Genomic DNA, 25,732 nt, shown 5'->3' with positions numbered 1-25,732 from the left:
GGGTGGGCGTGTCCAACCACCTGGTCCCGCCCACTGGTGTGACTATCTTTCCCTAAGGGGGGGTGACTAGGGTTTCAGGTCGGCTTTCTGTTTCCTAAGTGGGAGATGGTGTTATGTGGGGGCCTATCTGTGACTACCTTGTTTTGCCAGAGCGTCACATCGGCATTCACAGTAAGACAGCATTTGTGCTGTACAGGGCGGTGCTAGTGTTGATGCCCTGCTCTATACAGCACAAGCCATCAGAAGATAACAGCTCCAAGTCCCCTAAGAGGACTATTAAAAACAATAAAAAGTGGAAAAAGAAAGTTTTTTAAAAGCCTGAAAAAAATTAAATAATCATAAAAGTTCAAATCTCATAGATAGTAAGCAACGTGCAGGACCCTCACTCATCTTGGTATCTGTTTAAATTTTGTTACTCTGTAATGTCTAATATGGTCTGCCCCCTCTGAATTGTAAAATGCTGTGGAATATGTCTGGCGCTAAATAAATACAAGTTATTATTATTATTATTAATCACCCCCCTTTTGCCCAATTGAAAATGAAACAATTAAAAATATACACATATTGTGGTATCACCATATTCAGAAATGCCCGATCTATCAAAATATAAAATAAATTAATCTGATCAGTAAAGGGCGTAACGATAAAAAAAAAAGTGCCAGAATTACGATTTCTTGGTTGCTGTAACATTGCAATCAAATACAAAAAGAGGTGATCCAAGCAAATGTCGGGTCAGTTTTACCATATAGTGAACATCATAAATTAAAATCCCTTGTGGAATTGCACTTTTTTTTGTAATTTCACACTTGGAATTTAATTCCCATTTTCCAATACAATATAGTGTCATTCAAAAGTACAACTCGTCCCACAAAAAACAAGCCCTCATATGGCTATATTGCCTGAAAAATAAAAAAAAGTTATGCCTCTTGTAAGAAGGGGAGGAATAAACAGAAAATCGCTGGGGGTGAAGGGGTCAAACTGTCCATTGATCCTGTGATTTCCATGTCCACAACTTTTCCTTCTTGGTGTTGCAATTTCAATGTTGAAGAGTTTATTATTATTATTATTATTATTATTATTATTATTATTCTTCCACATATCTAAACACCATGTATGCGTGTTCCAATCATATTTCTCATTTTCATACTTATTCCAGTCCTCGGGAAGCCAATGTTAAAAAATGAAGCTCATGGAGCGTCATGTGAAGCCAGTGGATCTACCTTTACTTGGTACTTGAATGGTGTAAAGCAGGAAGTAGGGCTTGGTAGAGAGCCCCCATTTATGCTACCAGTCACCCCTGGGAGTACAAGCAGCCTGTCCCTTGCAGAGATTATTGGAGAAAATTGTAATGGAACAAAAGGCAAAGATGAAGAGCTGCTGAGCATTCACTGTGAGTACTGGGGATCTACCTGAGAGGTGTCCTGAGTTTACCTTGGCAAGTAAATTGGTACTGAAATGTTTTTAGCATTTACATTTAAGATAAAATATTTTGTGTAACATTAAAAAAATATATTAAATGCAATGCCTTCACAGAAACATTAACTAATACAAGGGGGAATCCCTTCTCCATACCGAGGCATAGAACTAAAATAGAGGTGTGTTATGGTTGCAGCTCCAGTTGACTTTGAGCGCGGTTCGATTTTGGGGGGTGTTCTAGATCGAACTAGAACTCGAGCTTTTTGCTAAAGTTCGATAGTTCTAGTTACGTTCGAGAACGGTTCTAGCAGCAAAAAGCAGGGCTTTTTACAGCTACAGTGTGCAGGAGCCATCGCTGGCAGCCTGCCAGAAGCTGGTAACCAAGATAAACATCGGGTATCCAAGCAAAGCGCTTTGGTTAGTAACCCGATATTTATCCTAGTTACGTGTGCAGGAAGCCGACACTTCCCCGCTCAGCTCGCTCCGCCCCCTCCTGCACGCGGCATGTACACATACATACACACACACACTCACACTCACCTGTCCCCAGCCATGCAGTCCATGACACTGACATCCTCAGCACCACATGACCCCGCTAGGCTCCACCCACTTCTCACTCCGCCGCCAGCACACATGGCTCTGCCCACCTGGCACTCTGCATACATGGTCCTGCTAGGCTCCGCCCACCTGGAACTTTGCACACATTGCCCCGCTAGGCTCCGCCCACCTGGCACTCTGCACACATGGCGCTGCTAGGCTCCACCCACCTGGCACTCTGCACACATCGTCCTGCTAGGCTCCACCCACCTGACACTCTGCACACATTACCCCGCTAGGCTCCGCCCACCTGTCTCTCTGCACACATGGTCCCGCTAGGCTCCGCCCACCTGGCACTCTGCACACATTGCCCCCCTAGGCTCCGCCCACCTGGCACTCTGCACACATTACCCCGCTAGGCTCCGCCCACCTGGCACTCTGCACACATTACCCCGCTAGGCTCCGCCCACCTGACACTCTGCACACATGGTCCCGCTAGGCTCCGCCACCTGGCACTCTGCACACATGGCGCTGCTAGGCTCCGCCCACCTGGACTCTGCACACATTACACCGCTAGGCTCCGCCCACCTGGCACTCTGCACACATTACCCCGCTAGGCTCCGCCCACCTGGCACTCTGCACACATGGTCCCGCTAGGCTCCGCCCACCTGGCACTCTGCACACATTACCCCGCTAGGTTCCGCCCACCTGGCACTCTGCACACATGGTCCCGCTCGGCTTACCTGCAGTGATGAAGTCCCGACCTCAGCGCTGTCACTGTCCTCCATGGCCGCCGCTTGTCACATCACCTTCTCTCGCTTCCGACCCGAGACTGACTAGCGGTGATGTCACGGGCCTCTCGCGATACTTGGCTGTGAAGGTCGTTGAACTCAGTGACAGGTGCTGTCAGTAGTGCAGGAGATCAGCGCAGGTAATGTACCTTGCTGACAGCAGCACTTGTCACCCCCTGCAGTGACCTGGGCTGACCCATTGATGTTAGCTCAGGTCACTGCATTGCTCTCCCAGCCAATGGGGAACATCCTGCTCTTCATTGACTGGGACAGTGTGGATCGTCATGGCAACCCCTTGGATTACACCAGACCTGGATTTGTTTTTCTTTCTAATAAATTGGTTAAAGAGGGAATGTATTGGGGAGTGTTTTTTCAAATAAAAATGTGTTTGTCGTCTATTTTTTTTTATTACTGACTGGGTTGGTGATGTCGGGTATCTGATAGACGCCTGACCTCACCAACCCCAGGGCTTGGTGCCAGGTGACATTACACATCTGTTCCAAAAAAAGATGTGTCGAAACAACACATACAAACCGGAGTACTTTTTTCATTAAAAAATGATAATTTTATTAAACATGTAGAAAAAACACACAGTTTATTAAAATACAATGATTTCATCAATAGGTAGGTACATATACAGGAGGACTTCTACCAAGAAATCATCCCCCACATATAAATAATCAGGTGCCCAAATATTTGATTCAAGGAAAAAAGTTTACCTGAATCACAAAGGTAAGCAGCAGATATAATCTAATCACTCACTGCAGCTATGCATATATCCTATAATCTGCTGTATATAAATAGAGACCATAATAAACCCAGCATTGGCCAGAAACAGGGCTTAAGGTCCAGTCACACTAAGCAACTTACCAGCGATCCCAACAACGATAGGGATCGCTGGTAAGTTCCTAGGAGGTTGCTGGTGAGATGTCACACTGCGACGCTCCAGCGATCCCACCAGCAACCTGACCTGGCAGGGATCGCTGGAGCGTGGCTACACGAGTTGCTGGTGAGCTCACCAGCAACCAGTGACCAGCCCCCAGCGCCGCGTGGAAGATGCTGCGCTTGGTAACTAAGGTAAATATCGGGTAACCAACCCAATATTTACCTTGGTTACCAGCGCACGGAGCTACACGTGCAGAGAACAGGGAGCAGCGCACACTGAGCGCTGGCTCCCTGCTCTCCTAGTTACAGCACACATCGGGTTAATTACCCGATGTGTGCTGCAGCTAAATGTGCACAGAGCAGGGAGCAGCGCACAATGCTTAGCGCTGGCTCCCTGCTCTCCTAGCTACAGCACACATCGGGTTAATTAACCCGATGTGTCCTGCAGCTACATGTGCACAGAGCAGGAGCCGGCACTGACAGTGAGAGCGGCAGAGGCTGGTAACAAAGGTAAATATCGGGTAATCAAGGACAGGGCTTCTTGGTTACCCGACGTTTACTGTGGTTACCAGCCTCCGCAGAAGCCGGCTCCTGCTGCCTGCACATTTAGTTGCTGCTGTCTCGCTGTCACACACAGCAATCTGTGCTTCACAGCGGGACAGCAACAACTAAAAAATGGCCCAGGACATTCAGCAACAACCAACGACCTCACAGCAGGGGCCAGGTTGTTGCTGGATGTCACACACAGCAACATCGCTAGCAACGTCACAAAAGTTGTTCGTTAGCAGCGATGTTGCTAGCGATGTTGCTTAGTGTGACGGGGCCTTTAGTCAGAGTGGTAAACACCGTGACACAAACTATGTATATAAGACTTACCCATATCTTAACAGTGCTGGCAAAGGGCACACAGAGTGGGGGAAAGATTGCAGCTCCCAGTCCCGTACGCGTGTCGCTGTCGCTTCCTCAGCGGGGTGGAGGCAGGGGCGGAAGTGCCTCATTACACATCTGGTATTAACCCCATATATTACCCCGTTTGCCACCGCACCAGGGCACGGGATGAGCTGGAGCGAAGCACCAGGATTGGCGCATCTAATGGATGTGCCACTTCTGGGACGGCTGCGGCCTGCTCTTTTTAGGCTGGGGAGAGTCCAATAACCATGGACCTCCCTAGTCTGAGAATATCAGACCCCAGCTGTCTGCTTTACCTTGGCTGGTGATCCAATTTTGGGGGGACCCCTACGTGTTTTTATTTTTAAATTATTTATTTAATTTAAAATAACAGCTTGGGGTGCCTCAGTTTTGGATTACCAGCCAAGGTGAAGCTGCCAGCTGTGGTCTGCAGGCTGCAGCCGTCTGCTTTACCCTAGCTGGCTACAAAAATAGGGGGAACCCTACGTCATTTTTTTTTTTTTCATATATTTGGCTAAATACAAAGCTAAGCACCCCTTAGTGCCACATGAAAGGCACCAAAGGGTGCAAAATTACAAAATGCAGGAGAGTGGGACATTATGTGTCTTTCTGCCATTATAATGACAGAAAATACTGATATGAAGTGTACAAGCACTGTAAAATCACCAGAGCGCTCTACGCTGTGAAAAGCAGTAGAAAATGGCACTGGAGTGAACATGTGACCGCCTCATGTGGGTTGAAGCTATGGATCCTGGGTAAATTTATGTATTTTCTCTCCTTCAGTTTTTTTGCAGTACGCAAAAAAAACAGAAGGCACACGGATGACAAACAGATGACATACGGACCGTCTACGGAACGGAAACGGATGCCACACGGATGCACCCGTGAAAAAACGGACTGTTTTTTGCAGACTGCAAAAATGGATCGGTCGTGTTAATGTAGCCTTATTCTGATCTGCCGTTTATAAACAGCAGGCAGAAATAAGTGAATAGCGCCCCCCAGCGTCAGAAAATCTCCGGGGTTTCAGGCGTAGCTGAGACCCTGGAGATCCTGATTCAGGACAGTTTTTCCGGTCCCGCTCACGTGATCACAGGTATACACCGTACACCGATGATCACGTTAGAGTAAATGACAGTGTCGGTAAAAAAATATTTATCTCCCATCTGGCATGAACAAACATGATAAATCTCCTACCCGGTCCCCCGGTGTCGCCAGAGTGCCCCCCCTGATGCCCTCCCAGAAATCCAAGATGGCCGCGCGCACAGCAGCGCGCCGGCCGCATTCACCCTACTCCTCTGATTTCTGTCACATGTGCCATGACACATGCGACAGAAAACTCCTCCCCAGGCCCTGCCAGGTCACCCCCTATAACCCCACCGGTGTTCCCCGGTGTCCCACGGTACCTGTGCAGCGTTGATCCCCCGCGGCCCTCTCCTTCACAATAGACGCTGCCGCATGCACAGAGCGGCTGTCAGCTCAAGTTCCTGTGTTCAGACACAGTTAGTGGTGGTTATGCATCTGTAAGCTAAATGGGTGGCACGGTGGCTCTGTGGTTAGCACTGCAGTCTTGCAGCGCTGAAGTCCTGGGTTCAATTCTCACCAAGGACACCATCTGCAAGGAGTTTGTATGTTCTCCCCGTGTTTGCGTGGGTTTCCTCCCACACTCCAAAGACATACAGATAGGGAATTTAGATTGTGAGCCCCAATGGGCCCAATGAACACTTCCCAATGTATGCAAAGCGCTATGGAATTAATAGCGCTGAATAAATTATTATTATTACTGCAATGCCCTGCTTATGAGGTAAGGAACATAGTTGATCAGGAGAGCTATATACTACATTTCCAAATGGAGGCATTTGATTTTATAGTTGCCCTGCTGAACGACTACCAAACATGAGAATCCGTTATACGCCACAAGAAAACACATCTAAATAGCGAGCTCTGTTGTTTAGTATTCATTCAGCTTGATAACTGGACTTAAAGGGGTATTCCATCTCCAAGATCCTATCCCCAATATATAGTAGGTGGAATAGCAATAATATCAGCAAATACCAATATTTGGAAATGTAGAATAGTTCTCCTGATTAGGCATGCCCTTACCTCATGAGCAGGGCATTGCAGCTTTGGTAGCAACCGTTACGACATGGACTCTGCTGCTGTGGACCCGGGGAGAGTGGGTGCAGATTCATTGCACCCACACTCCTCACATGGAGGGTCTGCACTCCTAGAAAATGGGGGATACGTTCCCGTTTTTTCCTTACAATAAATTTGTGAAAGAGGGAATGTTTTGGGGAGTTTTCTTTCAAATAAATTTTTTTGTCGATTTTTTTTTTTTTTTTTTTTTTGTTAGTACTGACAGTTTGTGATGTCGGGTATCTGATAGACACCATGACATCACAAACTGCTGGCCTTGATGTCAGGTGACTTTACAACTAGTATCAACCCCATTTATTACCCTGTTTGCCACTGCACCAGGGCACGGGATGAGCTGTGGTGAAGCGCCAGGATTGGCGCATCTAGTGGATGCGCCACGTCTGGGGTGCCTGTGGCCTGCTATTTTTAGGCTGTGAAGGCCCAATAACTATGGACCTTCCCACCCTGAGAATACCAGACCACAGCTGTCCGCTTTACCTTGGCTGGTGATCCAATTTGGGGGGGACCCTACTTTTTTTTTTGTAATTATTATTATTTATAAAATAATTATAAAAAAAGAGCCTGGGGTGACCTCCACATTGGATCCCCAACCACGGTAAAGCTGCCAGCTGTGGTTTTCAGGCTACAGCCTTCTGCTTTACCCTAGCTGGCTATCAAAAATGGGGGGACCTAACATCATTTTTTTTTTAACTATTTTTTAAATAAAAAAAAATTAATGGGCTTCCCTGTATTTTGATTGCCAGCCAAGGTAACGCCAGGCAGATGGGGTTGGCAACCCATAGCTGTCTGCTTTATCTGCACTGAGAATCAAAAATACCGCGGAGCGCTACGTCATTTTTTTTAAAGATTTATTTTTACAGCACTGTCATGTCAGGCAATCAAAATAGAGGGAAGCCCTTTTTGTTTTTAGTTATTTAAATAAATAATTAAAAAAAATATATATGGGCTCCCGCTGCATTTTTTGTATTGCTAGCTAAGGGTAATCCAAGCAGCTACTGGCTGCTAACCCCCACTGCTTGGTGTTACCTTCACTGGCAATGGAAAATCCAGGGAAGCATTTTTTATTTTTTTTGCCAAAAAACTACAAAAAAAATGACGTGCGCTTCGCCATATTTTTGTATGCTAGCCAGGTACAGCAGGCAGGTACGGGCTGCCCGTAACCACCAGCTGCCTATTTGTACCCGGCTGGGAACTAAAAATATAGGGAAGCCCTTTTTTTAATTAATTCACGAATTTTATGAAATACTTAAAAAAACAAAAAAAAACGACGTAGGCTTCGCCCCACTTTTGTGTCCAGCCGGGTACAACTAGGCAGCTGGGGATTGGAATCCACAGCACAGGTTAGCCCGAGGTTTCTGGGCCCCTCTGCTGCGAATTGCAGTCCGCAGCCGCCCTAGAAAATGGCGCTCTCATAGAAGCGCCATCATCTGGCGCTGTATCCAACTCTTCCAACAGCCCTGGAGTCGGGTGGCTTGTTGGGTAATCATGAGTTAATACTGGCTTTGTTTTACTAGCCAGTATTAAGCCAGAGATTCTTAATGTCAGGCACGTTTGACCCGGCCATTAAGAATCTCCAATAAAGGGTTAAAAAAAACACCACACAGAGAAAAAATACTTTAATAGAAATAAATACACAGACATATTAGAGACTCCATCTTTATTACCCCTTGTCAGCCCTCCACGATCCTGCTTTTCTGTCTTCTTTCCCCTTCAACACATGCAGCTCTGTCTGCTCCATCAGACAGCACAGCTGCATGGGGGAAGACGCTGTGCTCCGTGCAGAAATCACTCTGTGAGAGTGACCACAGGCTCCCGCTGTAAGCGGTGGCACGGGTTGCCATAGCAACGCTGCTCCGATCAAGTGATTCCGGTGCCGCTGCGTGCTGGTAGCGGGACGTCCCCGTCACCGCTACCAAGCGCGTTGCTACGGCAACGGTGATCTCCGTGATTGACCGGCTGTGTCAGCCGGTCAGCAGCCGGCTTCTGCAGACGCTGGTAACTACGGTAAACATCGGGTAACCCAGAAGCCCTTTCCTTGGTTACCCGATGTTTACCGTAGTTACCAGCGTCCGCCGCTCTCACGCTGCCAGTGCCTGCCCCCTGCACACATAGCCAGACTACACATCGGGTTAAATTAACCCGATGTGTACTCTGGCTAGGAGAGCAGGGAGCCAGCGCTAAGCGGTGTGCGCTGGTAACCAAGGTAAATATCGGGTTGGTTACCCGATATTTACCTTAGTTACCAAGCGCAGCATCGCTTCCACGCGTGCTGCTGGCTGGGGGCTGTGGTCACTGGTTGCTGGTGAGATCTGCCTGTGTGACAGCTCACCAGCAACCCGTGTAGCGACGCTCCAGCGATCCCTGCCAGGTCAGTTTGCTGGTGGGATCGCTGGAGCGTCGCTTAGTGTGACGGTACCTTAAGGGAACAGGGAAGCAGAGCGGGGAGTCGAGCTAGAGCATGTCGCCGGTACACGGCGATACACAAACGTGCACCGTGTAACAGAGAGATGCAATGACCGGTCCTACATGATGCGTCATAGTCATGTGACCAGTCTGTAGCCAATGAGATAACAGGCACGTGACTGGTCACATGGCTATTTTTAACGTCACGATAGGTCCTGCATCACTGCTGGCAGTGCTGGTTACTGGGAGGATTCAGCGATCATCGGATGGAATAGCAGGAGACAGAGTGCAGGAGGGATCGCGGTGACCGGTAAGTGTTATGGCAATGTTTATTAACTGTATGTGTACATTTATAATGTGTTTTTATGTGTTTGTGATTGCCTCCTATTGTTTCCTATGCGGTTCGAGTGGTTCGCCGAACCGGTTCGCTGAACCGAACTCGAACGAGACCTCCGTTCGGCGAACCGAACTCGAGCCGAACCACGGCCGGTTCGCTCATCTCTAGTCTTGATAGATTCCTGATCTATTGTGTAGATTATGTTTTATAGTTGTCAAAAAGAGGTTTAGCTAAAGATGGTGACACTTTATTTATTAGAGAAGGGGTCCCCAACCTGTGGCTCGTGGGCCCATGATGTGTGGCCCATAAGTGTCTTCTAGCTTGGTGCATAAGAACCAGGTCTAGCAAATATCTAAGAAGATCAGGTCTCCAGATGGTGCCTTTTTTGTGTAGCCCTGTACAGAAGAGAAGATCTCAATAGGGGCAAGGTAGGAATCCCTGGATCTTGGCATACTGCCTTGATATGATTTCTCTGGAAAATCTTTGGCTGTCATAATACAATGGGGGCTCTGGATGTGACTACTGGGCGGTGGCTGGAGGTAGCTCATAACCATCTCTCAGAGCTGAATGTGGATCTCAAGGTTAGAAAGGTTTGGAACCTCTGCATTAGAATGAAAAGAAGCATATGGTTAATGTTAGATATGATCAAAGATATGGGTTGTTAAAGTTAAGTGATCACAAAGCCTCAGTTTCAAAAATATATTTACTATTTCCGAAAAGAGATGCATGTCCTAACAGAAATGAGAATAGTTTATTAGAAAAGTATAATATTTTCTAGGTTAGTCAAATAGTTATTCTAAAACTAGGCATCAGTGGATTGCATAATGGAAATGTATACTGTGAGGGCACAAATATCTTCAGAGTGTATAGCTGTAATCTATGATAAATACATTGACACTTTATACCTCTCAGTCCCTCTAGACTCCCAAAGTGCACCCCATGTCTCTGGACTATCCCTCCTACTTCTACTAGTGATCCAGAATCAGCCTTCCTCTGGCTTTCCCCTTCGAGAGCAAGATGGACGATTCTTTCCTAATTCTTCACGCTTTCTTCTGTTGGACACTCGTAGTATAGATGGCAATGGTAGCCTGAGGGTAAAGGTTAACACCAATCAAAGTGAAGTCAATCATTCATCTGTTACATCAGCGGGTGAGTTACCTAAACCTGGTTTGTAGCCATATATTCATTATACTTCTACAACTGTCTGAGCAATAATTCCACTCTTTCTTTAAATCGTAGATCTCCTGTCAATCAGGGTAGAGCTCCCACTGTTGCATCTGATTGTGGCAGGGTCTGCACTACTTGCTGGGATTATTATGGCTAATGCCCTAGTCTGTTGCCTTGTACTGAAAAGGAAAAGAAACAAATGTGAGTGTTACAAGACGTTGTCCTAGTAAAATAAGGAAGCATTGTAGGGAGGTAGGATGTGTGGGGGAATCAGAATGCTCCTCTTCCCAAACTTACAAATAATCTTTCTTTTTTAGATCTTCTGGGAAACCAACTAACACTAAGGTGAGAAACGAACTCTTCATGTCTAGCTACACTCACATTATGCTGGGTCCGTAGATATCTATTACTTAAAGGAGTTGTCCAGCTAATTAGAATTATTTTTGAAGGGGGCTTAAAGGGACTCTGTCAGGACATTTTTGCTATGTAATCTGAAGACAGCATGCTGTAAAAGTTAACATGCAGTTTACAGCCAGTGTCTCTTATCTTAAAGTGTGTTTTTGTTTACCTGCAATATTAAAGCTAAGACACTTAAATTATCATTAGTGGGTCTGAGCAGAACTGAGCAGTAGTCTGACTCCGCCTCCTTATCTGATTAGCAGCTTGAGGGTGGGGACAGCTCCCAGAGCTCTGCTACATGTTAAAAATAATATCTTTCACCGTGTCAGAATGGCTGCAGCCAGTAATCTAAGTGATACATTGTTAGATTTAGAATCTCTTTGCCTACATTATGCTGCTCTCAGATGAGGTAGCAAAAACCTCCTAACAGATTCTCTTTAAAGTAAAAAAAAAAAGCTGATCTGGTCTCAGCTTCCCGGTCCAGTCTCATCACTCTGAAAATGCCCACCAGGCAATCACTATTTGAGATGAGTGGACAATGATTGGTATATCAAGATGAGACCAAGGAAGTAGACAGACAAGACAGCTTTTGTTGCTGAACCCACTGCATCTTGGATAGTACTTGCATTGGACCTTTTGCATGACCAGGGGATGCCGACATCTCAAGACACCTATTAAGGCCGGGGCCACATGGGGACTACTGCGATCCTCGCATTACACTCGGCTCCCTCTGTGCTGCCAGCGGGAGCAGAGTGTCGTGCGAGTGTCATTGCGACTGAGGTCCGATCATGCGATCGGACCACAGCTGCAGGGGGCGGCCCGGCAGTGAGGAGAGGCGGGCTAGCACTGAGGAGGGGAGTGCCGTCGCTTAAGAGGGGAGGGCCGCGCTGTGGAGGAGAGGGAGGGATTTATCTCCTTCTCTCCTCCATTGTCGGCTATTGCCATTCTCGCTTTGCACTCGCATTACATCGGTGTAATGTGAGTGCAGTGCAATTTTTCTCTCACCCCATAGACTTGAATGGGTGCAAGAGAAACAAGAATCGCATTGCACCCACAGCATGCTGCGCCTGTTTTCTCGGTCCAATTAGGGCTGAGAAAATAATCATTCATGGGTGCTGGCACATAGGTTAATATTGGTCCGAGTGGAATGTGATGTTTTATCGCACTCCACTCGTTCCGATTTTCATGCCGTGTGGCTTAGGCCTAACACAGAGGTTCTTTACATGGAGCCACTTCAGCAGCTGAGAGCACAGATAAACCTTATGTAGAATTCTGCAAGTTGGAGTATTATCCTAGCTTTTTGTAGCAGCTAAAAAAAAAAAATCAAATCCAGCACTGAACAACAGGGATATGTTTTAAATAATTGGTGCTTTTTATTTCAATAGTCCAACATATGCTGTGTGGGACAGTGATGTTTCGGTCAATTTTGTGACCTTTTTGAAATTAACACTATAAAGAAAAGAACATATAGTATATAATAATACGTAGAAAAAAAAAGAAAACAAAAAGATTCCCAAAAATAAAACTGTTTCATAGTATGGACATAGAAGAATATAAGCAGTATGGTTAACCACTGTTTGCAGTGTATACATATCCAAACATATAATACACAAAACATATAATACACAAACTATTATCCAAAATAATATAGGGATTTTCACCTTAACAGATTAGAACCACACAAAGAAATGATGAAAGATAAAAAAATAGATAAAACATTCAAATGTTTATTATAAGCATATTATAAGAGTTATATTAAAATAGTAAGGAGTGCACAAACAACAGATATCAAATAACAAAAGTAAATCTGGATGGTGGAAATTATGTCATACATATGAATAATGGTGTCATAATATTTTTAATATCAAATTAATATAAGATATAATAGCCAAATGCAATAATAAATAAGATAATTAAAAATGTATCACATATCATATAAAGCAAAGCCTTCCACCAATTGAAGACCCACAGACCCAGACGGACGTTTCGCACAGAGCTTTTTCTCAGGAGTCCCAAGATTTAGTTTTGTTATTTGATACCTGTTGTTTGTGCACTCACTAATATTTTAATATAACTCTTTTAATATGCTTATAATAAACATTTGAATGTTTTATCTTATTTTTGTTAGCCAAACATTATCTGGCCAGATACATATGAGGTATATATTAAGTCGCTTAGCATTGTATGTCAGATACGGCCATGAGACTGGAAGTGACGTCAGTTGCTGAAAGTTGATGTAGTGTATTTTGGGTATATCTAGCCATGAGTCCGGAAGTGATGGCAGTGGTTGGCATTACAGTGTTTTATGGGAGTGTCCAATCATATGACCGGAATGACTGTACTACTGGATGGCAATGGTTGGCACTATAGTATATATTAGATATAGATATGTCATGTCTAGTCAGCGTAATGTGCATGGTATGACTGAATGGCAATTAGAATAGTGAGGAAATGGTAGTTATAAAAGGAACATATGGAAAAGGCTATTATAAAATCGGCAGTGTTTGAGTCCTGTTGTATCCTAATTTAAATGTACTGTTACGGTTTACTGTTAAAGGGAATCTGTCACCAGGCTTTTGCTATCCAATCTGAGAGCAGCATAATACAGGGGCAGACCCTGTTTCCAGGGATGTCATTTCCTGGGCTGCTTGCTGTAATTTTTATAAAAAAGAAAGCTGCCTATCAGTGGTGTGGGTTGGGTTATACAGAGCTCAGCATTCAGAGACCTGGTAGATCTACAACAGATAAAACAATGATTTTTTTTTTAACTGCAGTAAGTTATACCACTGGAATTAGGGTCTCTGCCCCAATATCATGTTAATGTCAGGATAGCAAAAAGCTGGTCACAGATTCCATCTTAAACAAAATAGTAGCTTTCAAAAAGATGCAAAAGAAAATGTGATTGTCAGTTAAAGAATTTCATTTTTTTTTTTTCAATTTTCAAAAATGTATGGGTTTAGCATTAGAGAGATGTATTGTTCATGAACTGAAAACTGAGCTCTGATTGGTCGGTTTGGTCAGCAAAACCATTTTTTATTTTATAGGTTGTGTTATATCTGAATTATTATCTGTGTTTGGATAGATAGAAGAAGTGGATGAAAGTGGATGAAAATATACTGTCCAAAAAAATAAAGGGAACACTAAAATACCACATTCTAGATCTCAATGAATGAACTATTCCAGTTGCAAATCTATATTCATTACATAGTGGAATGCATTAAGAAATTAAAACATAAAAATTATCACTGTAAATCAAAATTAATATCTCATGGATGTCTAGATTTGGAATGATATTCAAAATCAAAGTGGAAAATGAACTTACGGGCTGATCCAACTTCAGTGGAAATGCCTCTGTGACGCCCTGGCAAAACCAGGTAGTCACAGATGGGCCCCTGCATAACACCCTTCCCTCACTAGGAAACACTTAGCCGACCTGAAACCTTAGTCACCCCCCCCTTAGGGAAAGATAGATACACCAGTGGGCGGGACCAGGTGGTTGGACACGCCCACCCAGGGGTCTAGACAGCCCGGGGCGGGAAAACAAGCAGATAGGTTTGGTAGTTCAAGTTGAGAGGAGTGTGGGCTGGAGCTAGGCGTAGCTCCAGCAGGGGAGGTTCAAGTTGAATGGTGCCGGGGTAGGAGCCCTGGTGCCTTTGGCTAGCTGGCAGACAGTGGTCTCCGTCAGCAGGAGACTGGAAGATGGTTCGGCAGAACCGAGGTGGGCCAGGACAGGGTTGTAGCCCGCTGGTACCGACACGGGGAACCGACCCGGAAACCGGAGCACAAAGGGGGGTACTCGGACCCTGAAGCCAGGACCGGAAACCAGCGGCCTGGTTAATTAACTGATTGAGGCCAGGACAAGAGGTCCTGTCCCACCCAAAGTCCCTCATAGAAGACAACAGCCCACCGATAGGGATAGGAGGTCACCGCCAAGGCCCATAGATCCCACGGGCCAGCGTTTGCAGGCACGGCTCCTTAGGCCACATCCAGCCGGGAGCGGCTCCTGAGTTCCAGACCAGTCATTCCACCATACACAAAGTCAGTGCAGAGGAAAAGGACAGAGATCACCAGCCTGAGTGGGGGACCTGAATGCAACCAGCCGCAGTGGCTGGCCACCAGCACCTTGGTTTACCAAAGACTCGTGTGGTTCATTTACTGTGAGTAACCAAAACATTCCCCTGTTGTTGCTATACCCTGCACAGAGACACTGGGCCCCGGGGCAACCATCCCTACCCACGGAGGGGTTAACATCCAGCTGCCACTACATCTCCCCCGGGTGCCCCATAACAGCAGCGGTGGTGTCCCGCCTCACCACACACCGTGGGTGGCGTAACAAACCTAATACGGCCTAGCCCGTACATCTACGTCCCCCCCCATTTATTCGGCGTGTCCGCGAGACTCCCGGGTCCGGAGACCCTCGAGCCACCCCCTTAGGAGGCCCAGATCCGAGCAGCGGCGGCTGCTGGCATGGGGACGGCACACCCAAAAACTTGGCGTCACGAACAGGATACTTACCCGTCCACTTACCTGGTGGAAGTGCGCCTTGAATTGGACAGTCAGCGGTGATCTGTTGAAAACTTTTCAGAAGTCACCATTTTTTCCGCCATTTTTAGGCGCGAAAACTGCAGCCCAGCGTCTTCTTCCCCGAGAAAGGGCGTGAAGCTGAAGCCCCGCCCCCTGGGAACACGGCCGGAAGGTGAACCCCGAGGTCATAAAACGAAACTAACAAGCCGCAAAGGAGAGTGCCCGCAAAAGACCAAGGGGGGGGCGGGTGAAGAATTTGCAGCATGTGACCCGTGAAAATAAAGGGCAGGGACTCCAGGACTCTGCCACCCTTTTGTTCCTGGACACCAACAACGCAACCTGGCTGACAAGTCTGGCAAGCCTGCAGTCGAAGAGCCCATGCCCGAAACAGCCGATTGGGTGGCAGCCCAGACCAAGCGCATGTGCCGCAGGATCCAGGCACAGGCGAGCTTCTTGCTGAAGCGATGGACGGCCGAGATGGCGGAGTTAGCTGCAGCCGTTCGGGCCTGTGAAGTGGAGGCAGCCTCGGAGGAGCGGGTAAGCGACCCACGCCCCTATGTCCCACATGGACCGGCCGACAAGGCTGAGGGGCCCGGTCTGCCCCTGCCCGCCATGCTGCCTCCCTCGCCGCCTGTACCTGTTGGCGACACCCCGCTCGGTCCGCTGCTACCAACAACGGTAGTGGTACCCGTCCCATCTGCCCGCGAGGGCCCGCCAGCAGAAGCCACTGGCAGCGAGCCCGTCACCGCCCCAGCACCCGTACCAGCTCCACGCCAGCTTAAAGCCCGGAAGGTGTCCCGTCCGGTCCCGAGCCTAGCAGCAAATGAGTTGACATCGGTTCCGGTCCCGGAGGAAGCAGCGCCCGCGATGGCGACGGCCCCGGCCATCCGCCTGGCCGCAGCGGAGACATTCCTCGACCGGAAGCCAGCACCGCCAGAGACACTGACCGCTCTCAAACTCCCGACCTCGGCTGAGGCGCAGTAGGGATGCACCTGCGGGGTAGCAGAGCGGGCCATGTCACAGCGGGGCCCTCCATTGCCAAAGGTGCTGGTCGTAGCCGGCATGGAGGGACTCCGGCTGGGCCTGGCCCCTGCGCAGGTAGAAACAGGGCAAGCAGCAGATGCTCTGTACTGGGAGCGGGAGCGGCGCCAGCTGGGCAAGGAGATTGCAGCCCGGGACAAAAGGAAGGCGGAGGTCCTGTCCCGGACCTACAGTGAGAAGGACCATCTGAGGAACGCCACTTTCCATGTGCGGGGCCTGATGTACCAAGGCCAGGTCCGGCACTTTAACCCCCAAAAGGGGTGGGGCTTTATTACGAGCCGGGCCTGGAGGCTGAAATCTTCGTGTCCCGGAGGGACGTGGCCCCTCACTCTCCTGTAGGCCACCCAGACCGGGACCTGGAGCCAGGAGAGCTAGTGACGTACACCCGGCATTGCGGAGAGGGGGTGGTTCACCCTAGATGTGAAAAGATGGGTGAGTGAAGGTGAAAGGTATTACCTCCGCCCTTCTCCAGCCCCAAGGATGATGTTTAGGTAGTGGTTCCCGGCTAACTCCCCTGCAAAGTTCCCGTTGGGACTGTTAACCGTTACAGTTTATTGAAAAGGTTGTAAAAAGGACCATGGCTTTGAACTGGCAGGCCAACCCATAAACTATTGGGTCTTGTAAATAGTCCCTGATCAACCTTCTCACCTGCCACAGTCTCTGGAGAGGCTGATTGGAGGAAGGGCCTGCAGTGGAGTCGGCCGAGGCCCTGTCACCAGCAAAACTGGTGACTACTCTCCGGGTCAGGGGTCCCCTGGACGTGGGGCCCTTGAAAAAGGACTGCTGGGTAAGGAACTTTTTACCCGGCCCGTGTGGGCAACACCCGGACCTACCCTGGACTTGGGCAAGGTGTACGCACCATTGCTTAGCGGTGGCACCAGGGGGCAGGTTGTTTTGGGTGGGTGAGGTGAGAAGGACCCGGTCTGTCCCGTCCCAGTTTTAAATGTGCAACGTTTAAGTAAAGTGCCTCCCGTAAGGGAAGAAACCAAATGTACTTCGATGTAAATATGTTAGTATACTTGTATTGTGTTTTACCCCCTTTTTCAGTTCCTATTAAATAAATGTTGGTGGTCGGACAGCCCGCGGATAGTCTGTATTAAACCAACGGGGAATGTGACGCCCTTGCAAAACCAGGTAGTCACAGATAGGCCCCTGCACAACACCCTTACCTCACTAGGAAACACTCAGCCGACCTGAAACCCTAGTCACCCCCCCCTTAGGGAATTAGGGAAAGATAGACACACCAGTGGGCGGGACCAGGCAGTTGGACACGCCCACCCAGGGGTCTAGACAGCCCGGGGTTGGAAAACAAGCAGATAGGTTTGGTAGTTCAAGTTGAGAGGAGTGTGGGCTGGAGCTAGGCGTAGCTCCAGCAGGGGAGGTTCAAGTTGAATGGTGCCGGGGTAGGAGCCCTGGTGCCTTTGGCTAGCTGGCAGACAGTGGTCTCCGTCAGCAGGAGACTGGAAGATGGTTCGGCAGAACCGAGGTGGGCCAGGACAGGGTTGTAGCCCGCTGGTACCGACACGGGGAACCGACCCGGAAACCGGAGCACAAAGGGGGGTACTCGGACCCTGAAGCCAGGACCGGAAACCAGCGGCCTGGTTAATTAACTGATTGAGGCCAGGACAAGAGGTCCTGTCCCACCCAAAGTCCCTCATAGAAGACAACAGCCCACCGATAGGGATAGGAGGTCACCGCCAAGGCCCATAGATCCCACGGGCCAGCGTTTGCAGGCACAGCTCCTTAGGCCACATCCAGCCGGGAGCGGCTCCTGAGTTCCAGACCAGTCATTCCACCATACACAAAGTCAGTGCAGAGGAAAAGGACAGAGATCACCAGCCTGAGTGGGGGACCTGAATGCAACCAGCCGCAGTGGCTGGCCACCAGCACCTTGGTTTACCAAAGACTCGTGTGGTTCATTTACTGTGAGTAACCAAAACATTCCCCTGTTGTTGCTATACCCTGCACAGAGACACTGGGCCCCGGGGCAACCATCCCTACCCACGGAGGGGTTAACATCCAGCTGCCACTACATCTCCCCCGGGTGCCCCATAACAGCAGCGGTGGTGTCCCGCCTCACCACACACCGTGGGTGGCGTAACAAACCTAATACGGCCTAGCCCGTACATCTACGTCCCCCCCCATTTATTCGGCGTGTCCGCGAGACTCCCGGGTCCGGAGACCCTCGAGCCACCCCCTTAGGAGGCCCAGATCCGAGCAGCGGCGGCTGCTGGCATGGGGACGGCACACCCAAAAACTTGGCGTCACGAACAGGATACTTACCCGTCCACTTACCTGGTGGAAGTGCGCCTTGAATTGGACAGTCAGCGGTGATCTGTTGAAAACTTTTCAGAAGTCACCATTTTTGCCGCCATTTTTAGGCGCGAAAACTGCAGCCCAGCGTCTTCTTCCCCGAGAAAGGGCGTGAAGCTGAAGCCCCGCCCCCTGGGAACACGGCCGGAAGGTGAACCCCGAGGTCATAAAACGAAACTAACAAGCCGCAAAGGAGAGTGCCCGCAAAAGACCAAGGGGGGGGCGGGTGAAGAATTTGCAGCATGTGACCCGTGAAAATAAAGGGCAGGGACTCCAGGACTCTGCCACCCTTTTGTTCCTGGACACCAACAACGCAACCTGGCTGACAAGTCTGGCAAGCCTGCAGTCGAAGAGCCCATGCCCGAAACAGCCGATTGGGTGGCAGCCCAGACCAAGCGCATGTGCCGCAGGATCCAGGCACAGGCGAGCTTCTTGCTGAAGCGATGGACGGCCGAGATGGCGGAGTTAGCTGCAGCCGTTCGGGCCTGTGAAGTGGAGGCAGCCTCGGAGGAGCGGGTAAGCGACCCACGCCCCTATGTCCCACATGGACCGGCCGACAAGGCTGAGGGGCCCGGTCTGCCCCTGCCCGCCATGCTGCCTCCCTCGCCGCCTGTACCTGTTGGCGACACCCCGCTCGGTCCGCTGCTACCAACAACGGTAGTGGTACCCGTCCCATCTGCCCGCGAGGGCCCGCCAGCAGAAGCCACTGGCAGCGAGCCCGTCACCGCCCCAGCACCCGTACCAGCTCCACGCCAGCTTAAAGCCCGGAAGGTGTCCCGTCCGGTCCCGAGCCTAGCAGCAAATGAGTTGACATCGGTTCCGGTCCCGGAGGAAGCAGCGCCCGCGATGGCGACGGCCCCGGCCATCCGCCTGGCCGCAGCGGAGACATTCCTCGACCGGAAGCCAGCATCGCCAGAGACACTGACCGCTCTCAAACTCCCGACCTCGGCTGAGGCGCAGTAGGGATGCACCTGCGGGGTAGCAGAGCGGGCCATGTCACAGCGGGGCCCTCCATTGCCAAAGGTGCTGGTCGTAGCCGGCATGGAGGGACTCCGGCTGGGCCTGGCCCCTGCGCAGGTAGAAACAGGGCAAGCAGCAGATGCTCTGTACTGGGAGCGGGAGCGGCGCCAGCTGGGCAAGGAGATTGCAGCCCGGGACAAAAGGAAGGCGGAGGTCCTGTCCCGGACCTACAGTGAGAAGGACCATCTGAGGAACGCCACTTTCCATGTGCGGGGCCTGATGTACCAAGGCCAGGTCCGGCACTTTAACCCCCAAAAGGGGTGGGGCTTTATTACGAGCCGGGCCTGGAGGCTGAAATCTTCGTGTCCCGGAGGGACGTGGCCCCTCACTCTCCTGTAGGCCACCCAGACCGGGACCTGGAGCCAGGAGAGCTAGTGACGTACACCCGGCATTGCGGAGAGGGGGTGGTTCACCCTAGATGTGAAAAGATGGGTGAGTGAAGGTGAAAGGTATTACCTCCGCCCTTCTCCAGCCCCAAGGATGATGTTTAGGTAGTGGTTCCCGGCTAACTCCCCTGCAAAGTTCCCGTTGGGACTGTTAACCGTTACAGTTTATTGAAAAGGTTGTAAAAAGGACCATGGCTTTGAACTGGCAGGCCAACCCATAAACTATTGGGTCTTGTAAATAGTCCCTGATCAACCTTCTCACCTGCCACAGTCTCTGGAGAGGCTGATTGGAGGAAGGGCCTGCAGTGGAGTCGGCCGAGGCCCTGTCACCAGCAAAACTGGTGACTACTCTCCGGGTCAGGGGTCCCCTGGACGTGGGGCCCTTGAAAAAGGACTGCTGGGTAAGGAACTTTTTACCCGGCCCGTGTGGGCAACACCCGGACCTACCCTGGACTTGGGCAAGGTGTACGCACCATTGCTTAGCGGTGGCACCAGGGGGCAGGTTGTTTTGGGTGGGTGAGGTGAGAAGGACCCGGTCTGTCCCGTCCCAGTTTTAAATGTGCAACGTTTAAGTAAAGTGCCTCCCGTAAGGGAAGAAACCAAATGTACTTCGATGTAAATATGTTAGTATACTTGTATTGTGTTTTACCCCCTTTTTCAGTTCCTATTAAATAAATGTTGGTGGTCGGACAGCCCGCGGATAGTCTGTATTAAACCAACGGGGAATGTGACGCCCTTGCAAAACCAGGTAGTCACAGATAGGCCCCTGCACAACACCCTTACCTCACTAGGAAACACTCAGCCGACCTGAAACCCTAGTCACCCCCCCCTTAGGGAATTAGGGAAAGATAGACACACCAGTGGGCGGGACCAGGCAGTTGGACACGCCCACCCAGGGGTCTAGACAGCCCGGGGTTGGAAAACAAGCAGATAGGTTTGGTAGTTCAAGTTGAGAGGAGTGTGGGCTGGAGCTAGGCGTAGCTCCAGCAGGGGAGGTTCAAGTTGAATGGTGCCGGGGTAGGAGCCCTGGTGCCTTTGGCTAGCTGGCAGACAGTGGTCTCCGTCAGCAGGAGACAGGAAGACGGCTCAGCAGAACTGAGGTGGACCAGGAAAGGGTTGTAGCCCGCCGGTTTCGACACGGGGAACCGACCCGGAAACCAGAGCACAAAGGGGGGTACTCGGACCCTGAAGCCAGGACCGGAAACCAGCAGCCTGGTTAATTAACCAATTGAGGCCAGGACTAGAGGTTTTTTCCCACCCAAAGTCCCTCATAGAAGACAACAGCCCACCGATAGGGATAGGAGGTCACCGCCAGGGCCCATAGATCCTACGGGCCAGCGTCTGCGGGCACGGCTCCTTAGGCCACATCCAGCCGGGAGCGGACTCCTGAGTTCCAGACCAGGCAGTCCACCATACACAAAGTCAGTGCAGAGGAAAAGGACAGAGATCACCAGCCTGAGTGGGGGACCTGAATTCAAACGGCTGCGGCGGCCGGCCACCAGCACCTTGGTTTACCAAAGACTCGTGTGGTTCATTTACTGTGAGTAACCAAAACGTTCCCCTGTTGTTGCTATACCCTGCACAGAGACACTGGGCCCCGGAGCAACCATCCCTACCCACGGAGGGGTTAACATCCAGCTGCCACTACATCTTCCCCGGGTGCCCCATAACAGCAGTGGTGGTGTCCCGCCTCACCACACACCGTGGGTGGCGTTACAAACTTAATACGGCCTAGCCCGTACATCTACGTCCCCCCATTTATTCGGCGTGTCTGTGAGACCCCCGGGTCCGGAGACCCTCGAGCCACCCCCCCTTAGGAGGCCCGGATCCGAGCAGCGGCGGCTGCTGGCACGGGGGCGGGACACCTCGAGACAAGGAAAGTAGCGTGTGTGGTCTCCACGTGCCTGTATGACCTCCTTGCAATGTCTAGGCATGCTCCTGATGAGGCAGTGGATGTTCTCCTGAGAGATCTCCTTCCAGACCTGGATTAAAGCACCAGTCATCTTCTGGACAGTCTGTGGTACAACGTGGTGTTGGTGGATGGAATGAAACATGATGTGCTCGATTGGATTCAGGTCTGAGGTTCAGGCAGGCCAGTCCGTAGCATCAATGCCTTCATCATGCAGAAAATGCTGACACACTTGAGCCACATGGGGCCTAGCATTGTCATGTATCAGAAGGAACCCAGGGCCCCTCTACACCTGCATATGGTCTCATAATGGGTCTGATGATCTCATCCCGGTACCTAATGGCAGTCTGTGTACCTCAGGCTAGCACATGGAGGACTGTGTAGCCCTCCAAAGAAATGCCTCCTGACACTATCACTATGCTGGAGGATGTTGCAGGAAGCATAAAGTTCACAGCATCACAGCATCTCAAGGCTCTGTCATGGGCTCAGTTTGAACTTAGGGGTATTTTACACATTGCGACATCGGCTAGCGATGCCGAGCGTGATAGTACCCGCCCCCGTCGCACATGCGATATGTGGTGATTGCTGCCACATTATCGCTACCGCAGCTTCACACACACATACCTGCTCGGCGACGTCGCGGTGACTGCCGAACAATCCCTCCTTCAAGGGAGAGGTGCGTTTGGTATCACAGCGACGTCACCGCGACATCAGTAATCGGCCGGCCAATAGAAGCGGAGGGGTGGAGATGAGTACATAACATCCCGCCCACCTTCTCCCTTCCACATTGCCGTCGGGACGCAGGTAAGGTGATGTTTGTCGCTGCTGCGGATTTACACACAGCGATGAGTTTAGCTGCAGGAACGACAAACAACATCATACCTGCGGTCGACCCGACATTGTGAAAATGATTGACGCTACACAGATCACCGATTTTCGACGCTTTTGCGATCGTTTATCGTCGCACCTAGGATTTACACGTTGCGATGTCACTACTGGCACCGGATGTGCGTCACTAACGACGTGACCCCGGCGATATTTCGGAAGCGATGTCGCAACGTGTAAAGCCCCCCTTACTCTTATCCATGAAGAGCACAGGGTGTTAATGTCGAACCTGCCAATCTAGGTGTTCTCTGGCATATGGCAATCACCCTGCACGGTGTTGGGCCATAAGCACAATACCTACTTGTGGACTTCGGCCCTCATACCACTCACATAGAGTCTGTTTCTGACAGTTTGAGCAGATAAATGCAGGGGTGGGATTCAGCCGGTTCTCCCGGTTCAGTGGAACCAGTTGTTAAAATAGCAGCCGGTTCCTCGAACAGGGAAGATCCCAGAGCCGCGATCCGGTTCTCTCGCCGGGAAGCAGGCGGGCAATTGCTCCCTGGGCTGCTCTCCCAGCTGTTGTATTGGTCCGGCCGCCTACTGCATATCATTATAACACACATGACCTCGCACACTGAATTGCGCGCGGCCGTGTCTTTTGTACTGTGATGTGGCCAGGTACACAGACATTATGGGCAGACAGTGCTGATCGGCCGTATAGTACAGGAGACAACTGCGTGTAGCCGTAACAGTGCGCGGCCATGTGTATTATAATGGCGTCATGCAGCGCGCTGCCTCCGCCCAGCCGCATCAGCGGCTACATCGCAGTGGCTAGAGGACCTGCCTGGGTAGGGGCGTGACCGGCTTTGTTAGTGGGTGTGGCCATGCTTCCTCCCATCCACTATAATCATGCAGGCTTCCCCCCTGGGCCCCCTTCCCTGCACCCCTTCATCTGGAGGTCTTACCACAGATCCTCGTTTCAATTATAAACAACTCCAGGATGACATGGAGTTTCTTCCTGGCAGCAGCGGTGTTGGCTGAGGCCCCACCTCTTCTGATTACATGGGAATGACATCAGCACAGGTCCTTTAGCACACTGGGATTTACCATCAAACAAGTCTGTGGGCCGCACTGGAGAGAAGAGAAGAAGCGTCCCCATCATCAACAGTAAAAGCCACCTCAGTATGTGTGTATATAGGATTGTGTCTGTCTATGTGTGTGTGTATGATTATATGTTTGTGAATGTTTTCAAATAGATATACGCTTCTATGTGACTATATCTGTGTATATGTATGTGTATACGGCTGTACGGTGTGTGTAGGTGTCTGCGTGTATATGTATGTGTATATGACTGTACGCTGTGTGTAGATGTTTATATGTATGTGTATACGGCTGTACGCAGGGGTGGAATTCAGCCGGTTCTGCCCGGTTTGGGCGAACCAGTTGTTAAAATTGCAGCCCTTTCCACGAAACGGCTTCGGCGATCCTGTTCCCTGTATTCACTTGTGTTAGTGTCTTTAAGACACAAACACAAATGAATCCCCATACCTCCATATGCGCCGCACTTGCGGGTTCAGTGGAGCCTGTCTGCTCCCTGACCCGTTGTGCAGCGACACGCTGACGCTGCAGAGGTCACGGCAACGTGGTGAGGTTGCTCCTCCTGCTGCCGCCTGCCAGCGTCAGAGTGCCTGTGGCTCGCCCACCCCAGGGCTATGGGACACCCGGTACCGGGCCGGACTAGTCCGGGGGTCGTCAGTGGTGGCGGGGCCCGGCTCCGTGGCCCTGGTGGGTGTCAATTAATATGGCTGGTGACTTGGGGTGAATAAAGTTTATATTTGTCGTGATGCCACCTGTGGTTTGCGGCTATTAAGCCGCCGCTGCTGTATGAGGCCTCCGGGGTGATGGAATGGCAGCAATGGTGGTACTGCTCCCCACAGGTGGAGCGGTGCCCCGGGGACACTGTTGGTGCTCGTGAGAGTCTATGGTGTAAGGTGTAGTGCAGGGCCGACAGGCGGTGAAAGGACCGGACACAAACAACAGTCTCTTTACTTTCTCCTCTTTTACTTTGCAAACGGTTAGTCCTGGGAGACCGTTACAGGTGGTCGAGGGCTCCGGCCGGCCTGGAAGTAACTGAGGAATCTTTTTTTTTTTTTTTTTTTTCCCAATTTAAATTTTTATTGAGTTTTCATAAGCATACAATAAAGAGCATGGGACCATGTAATGATAGACAGGTTTCATCAAACATCTGAACAAAGTTAAACTGTCATAGGAGTCATAATGAATTATAAGTCATTGTGGTGACACATAGGTCCTCATTTTAAACCGTAGAAACCATAGAAACCAGTAACACAGAGAGGAAAGACAGAGGAGAGTAGCAATCATGGTATGTAGGAAAGATAGCGTAAGTCAGAGAGAAAGGAGGAAAAATAGAAAGTAGAGCGCGGTGACCGGGGCTGATACACTGTCCGCTGGACCAAGACCATTCGAAAAAATGGTGTATGTCATCTGAAGAAGGGAGGGAGCCGGGGGTTCCTGCTCCTCAGGAGTCACACAGATCCAAGAATTTTTTACTAGACAGAAAAGATTCCCACTGAAGCCATTTGGTGGCTGTCACCACCGACTGCCCGCGTGACTGAGCCATCACCACCTCCATACGGTGAATCACATTTACCTCCATGACCCATTCTTCCAACGAAGGGGGAGCAGAGTCCTTCCA

The 25,732-nt window shown here is 50.1% G+C and overlaps 1 protein-coding gene across 2 annotated transcripts in view; it reads left to right on the top strand.

The window, feature by feature from the left end:
* Nucleotides 1-25,732, top strand: part of TMEM25 (transmembrane protein 25) — a 218,853-nt gene that overhangs the window by 144,891 nt on the left and 48,230 nt on the right. For both annotated transcript variants that reach the window (XM_075327469.1, XM_075327468.1), the window contains 4 exons: nt 1,157-1,390; nt 10,345-10,581; nt 10,672-10,800; nt 10,917-10,944. In XM_075327469.1, the coding sequence (XP_075183584.1) occupies nt 1,171-1,390; nt 10,345-10,581; nt 10,672-10,800; nt 10,917-10,944 (614 nt within the window). In that variant the 5' untranslated portion in view covers nt 1,157-1,170. The remainder of the gene's footprint in view (nt 1-1,156; nt 1,391-10,344; nt 10,582-10,671; nt 10,801-10,916; nt 10,945-25,732) is intronic.

Source organism: Anomaloglossus baeobatrachus, chromosome 11 (genome assembly GCF_048569485.1).
Source record: "Anomaloglossus baeobatrachus isolate aAnoBae1 chromosome 11, aAnoBae1.hap1, whole genome shotgun sequence".
Lineage (NCBI taxonomy): Eukaryota > Metazoa > Chordata > Amphibia > Anura > Aromobatidae > Anomaloglossus > Anomaloglossus baeobatrachus.
The sequence above is the reverse complement of the archived record's forward strand: the minus strand, read 5'-3'. Positions and strand labels throughout refer to the sequence as shown.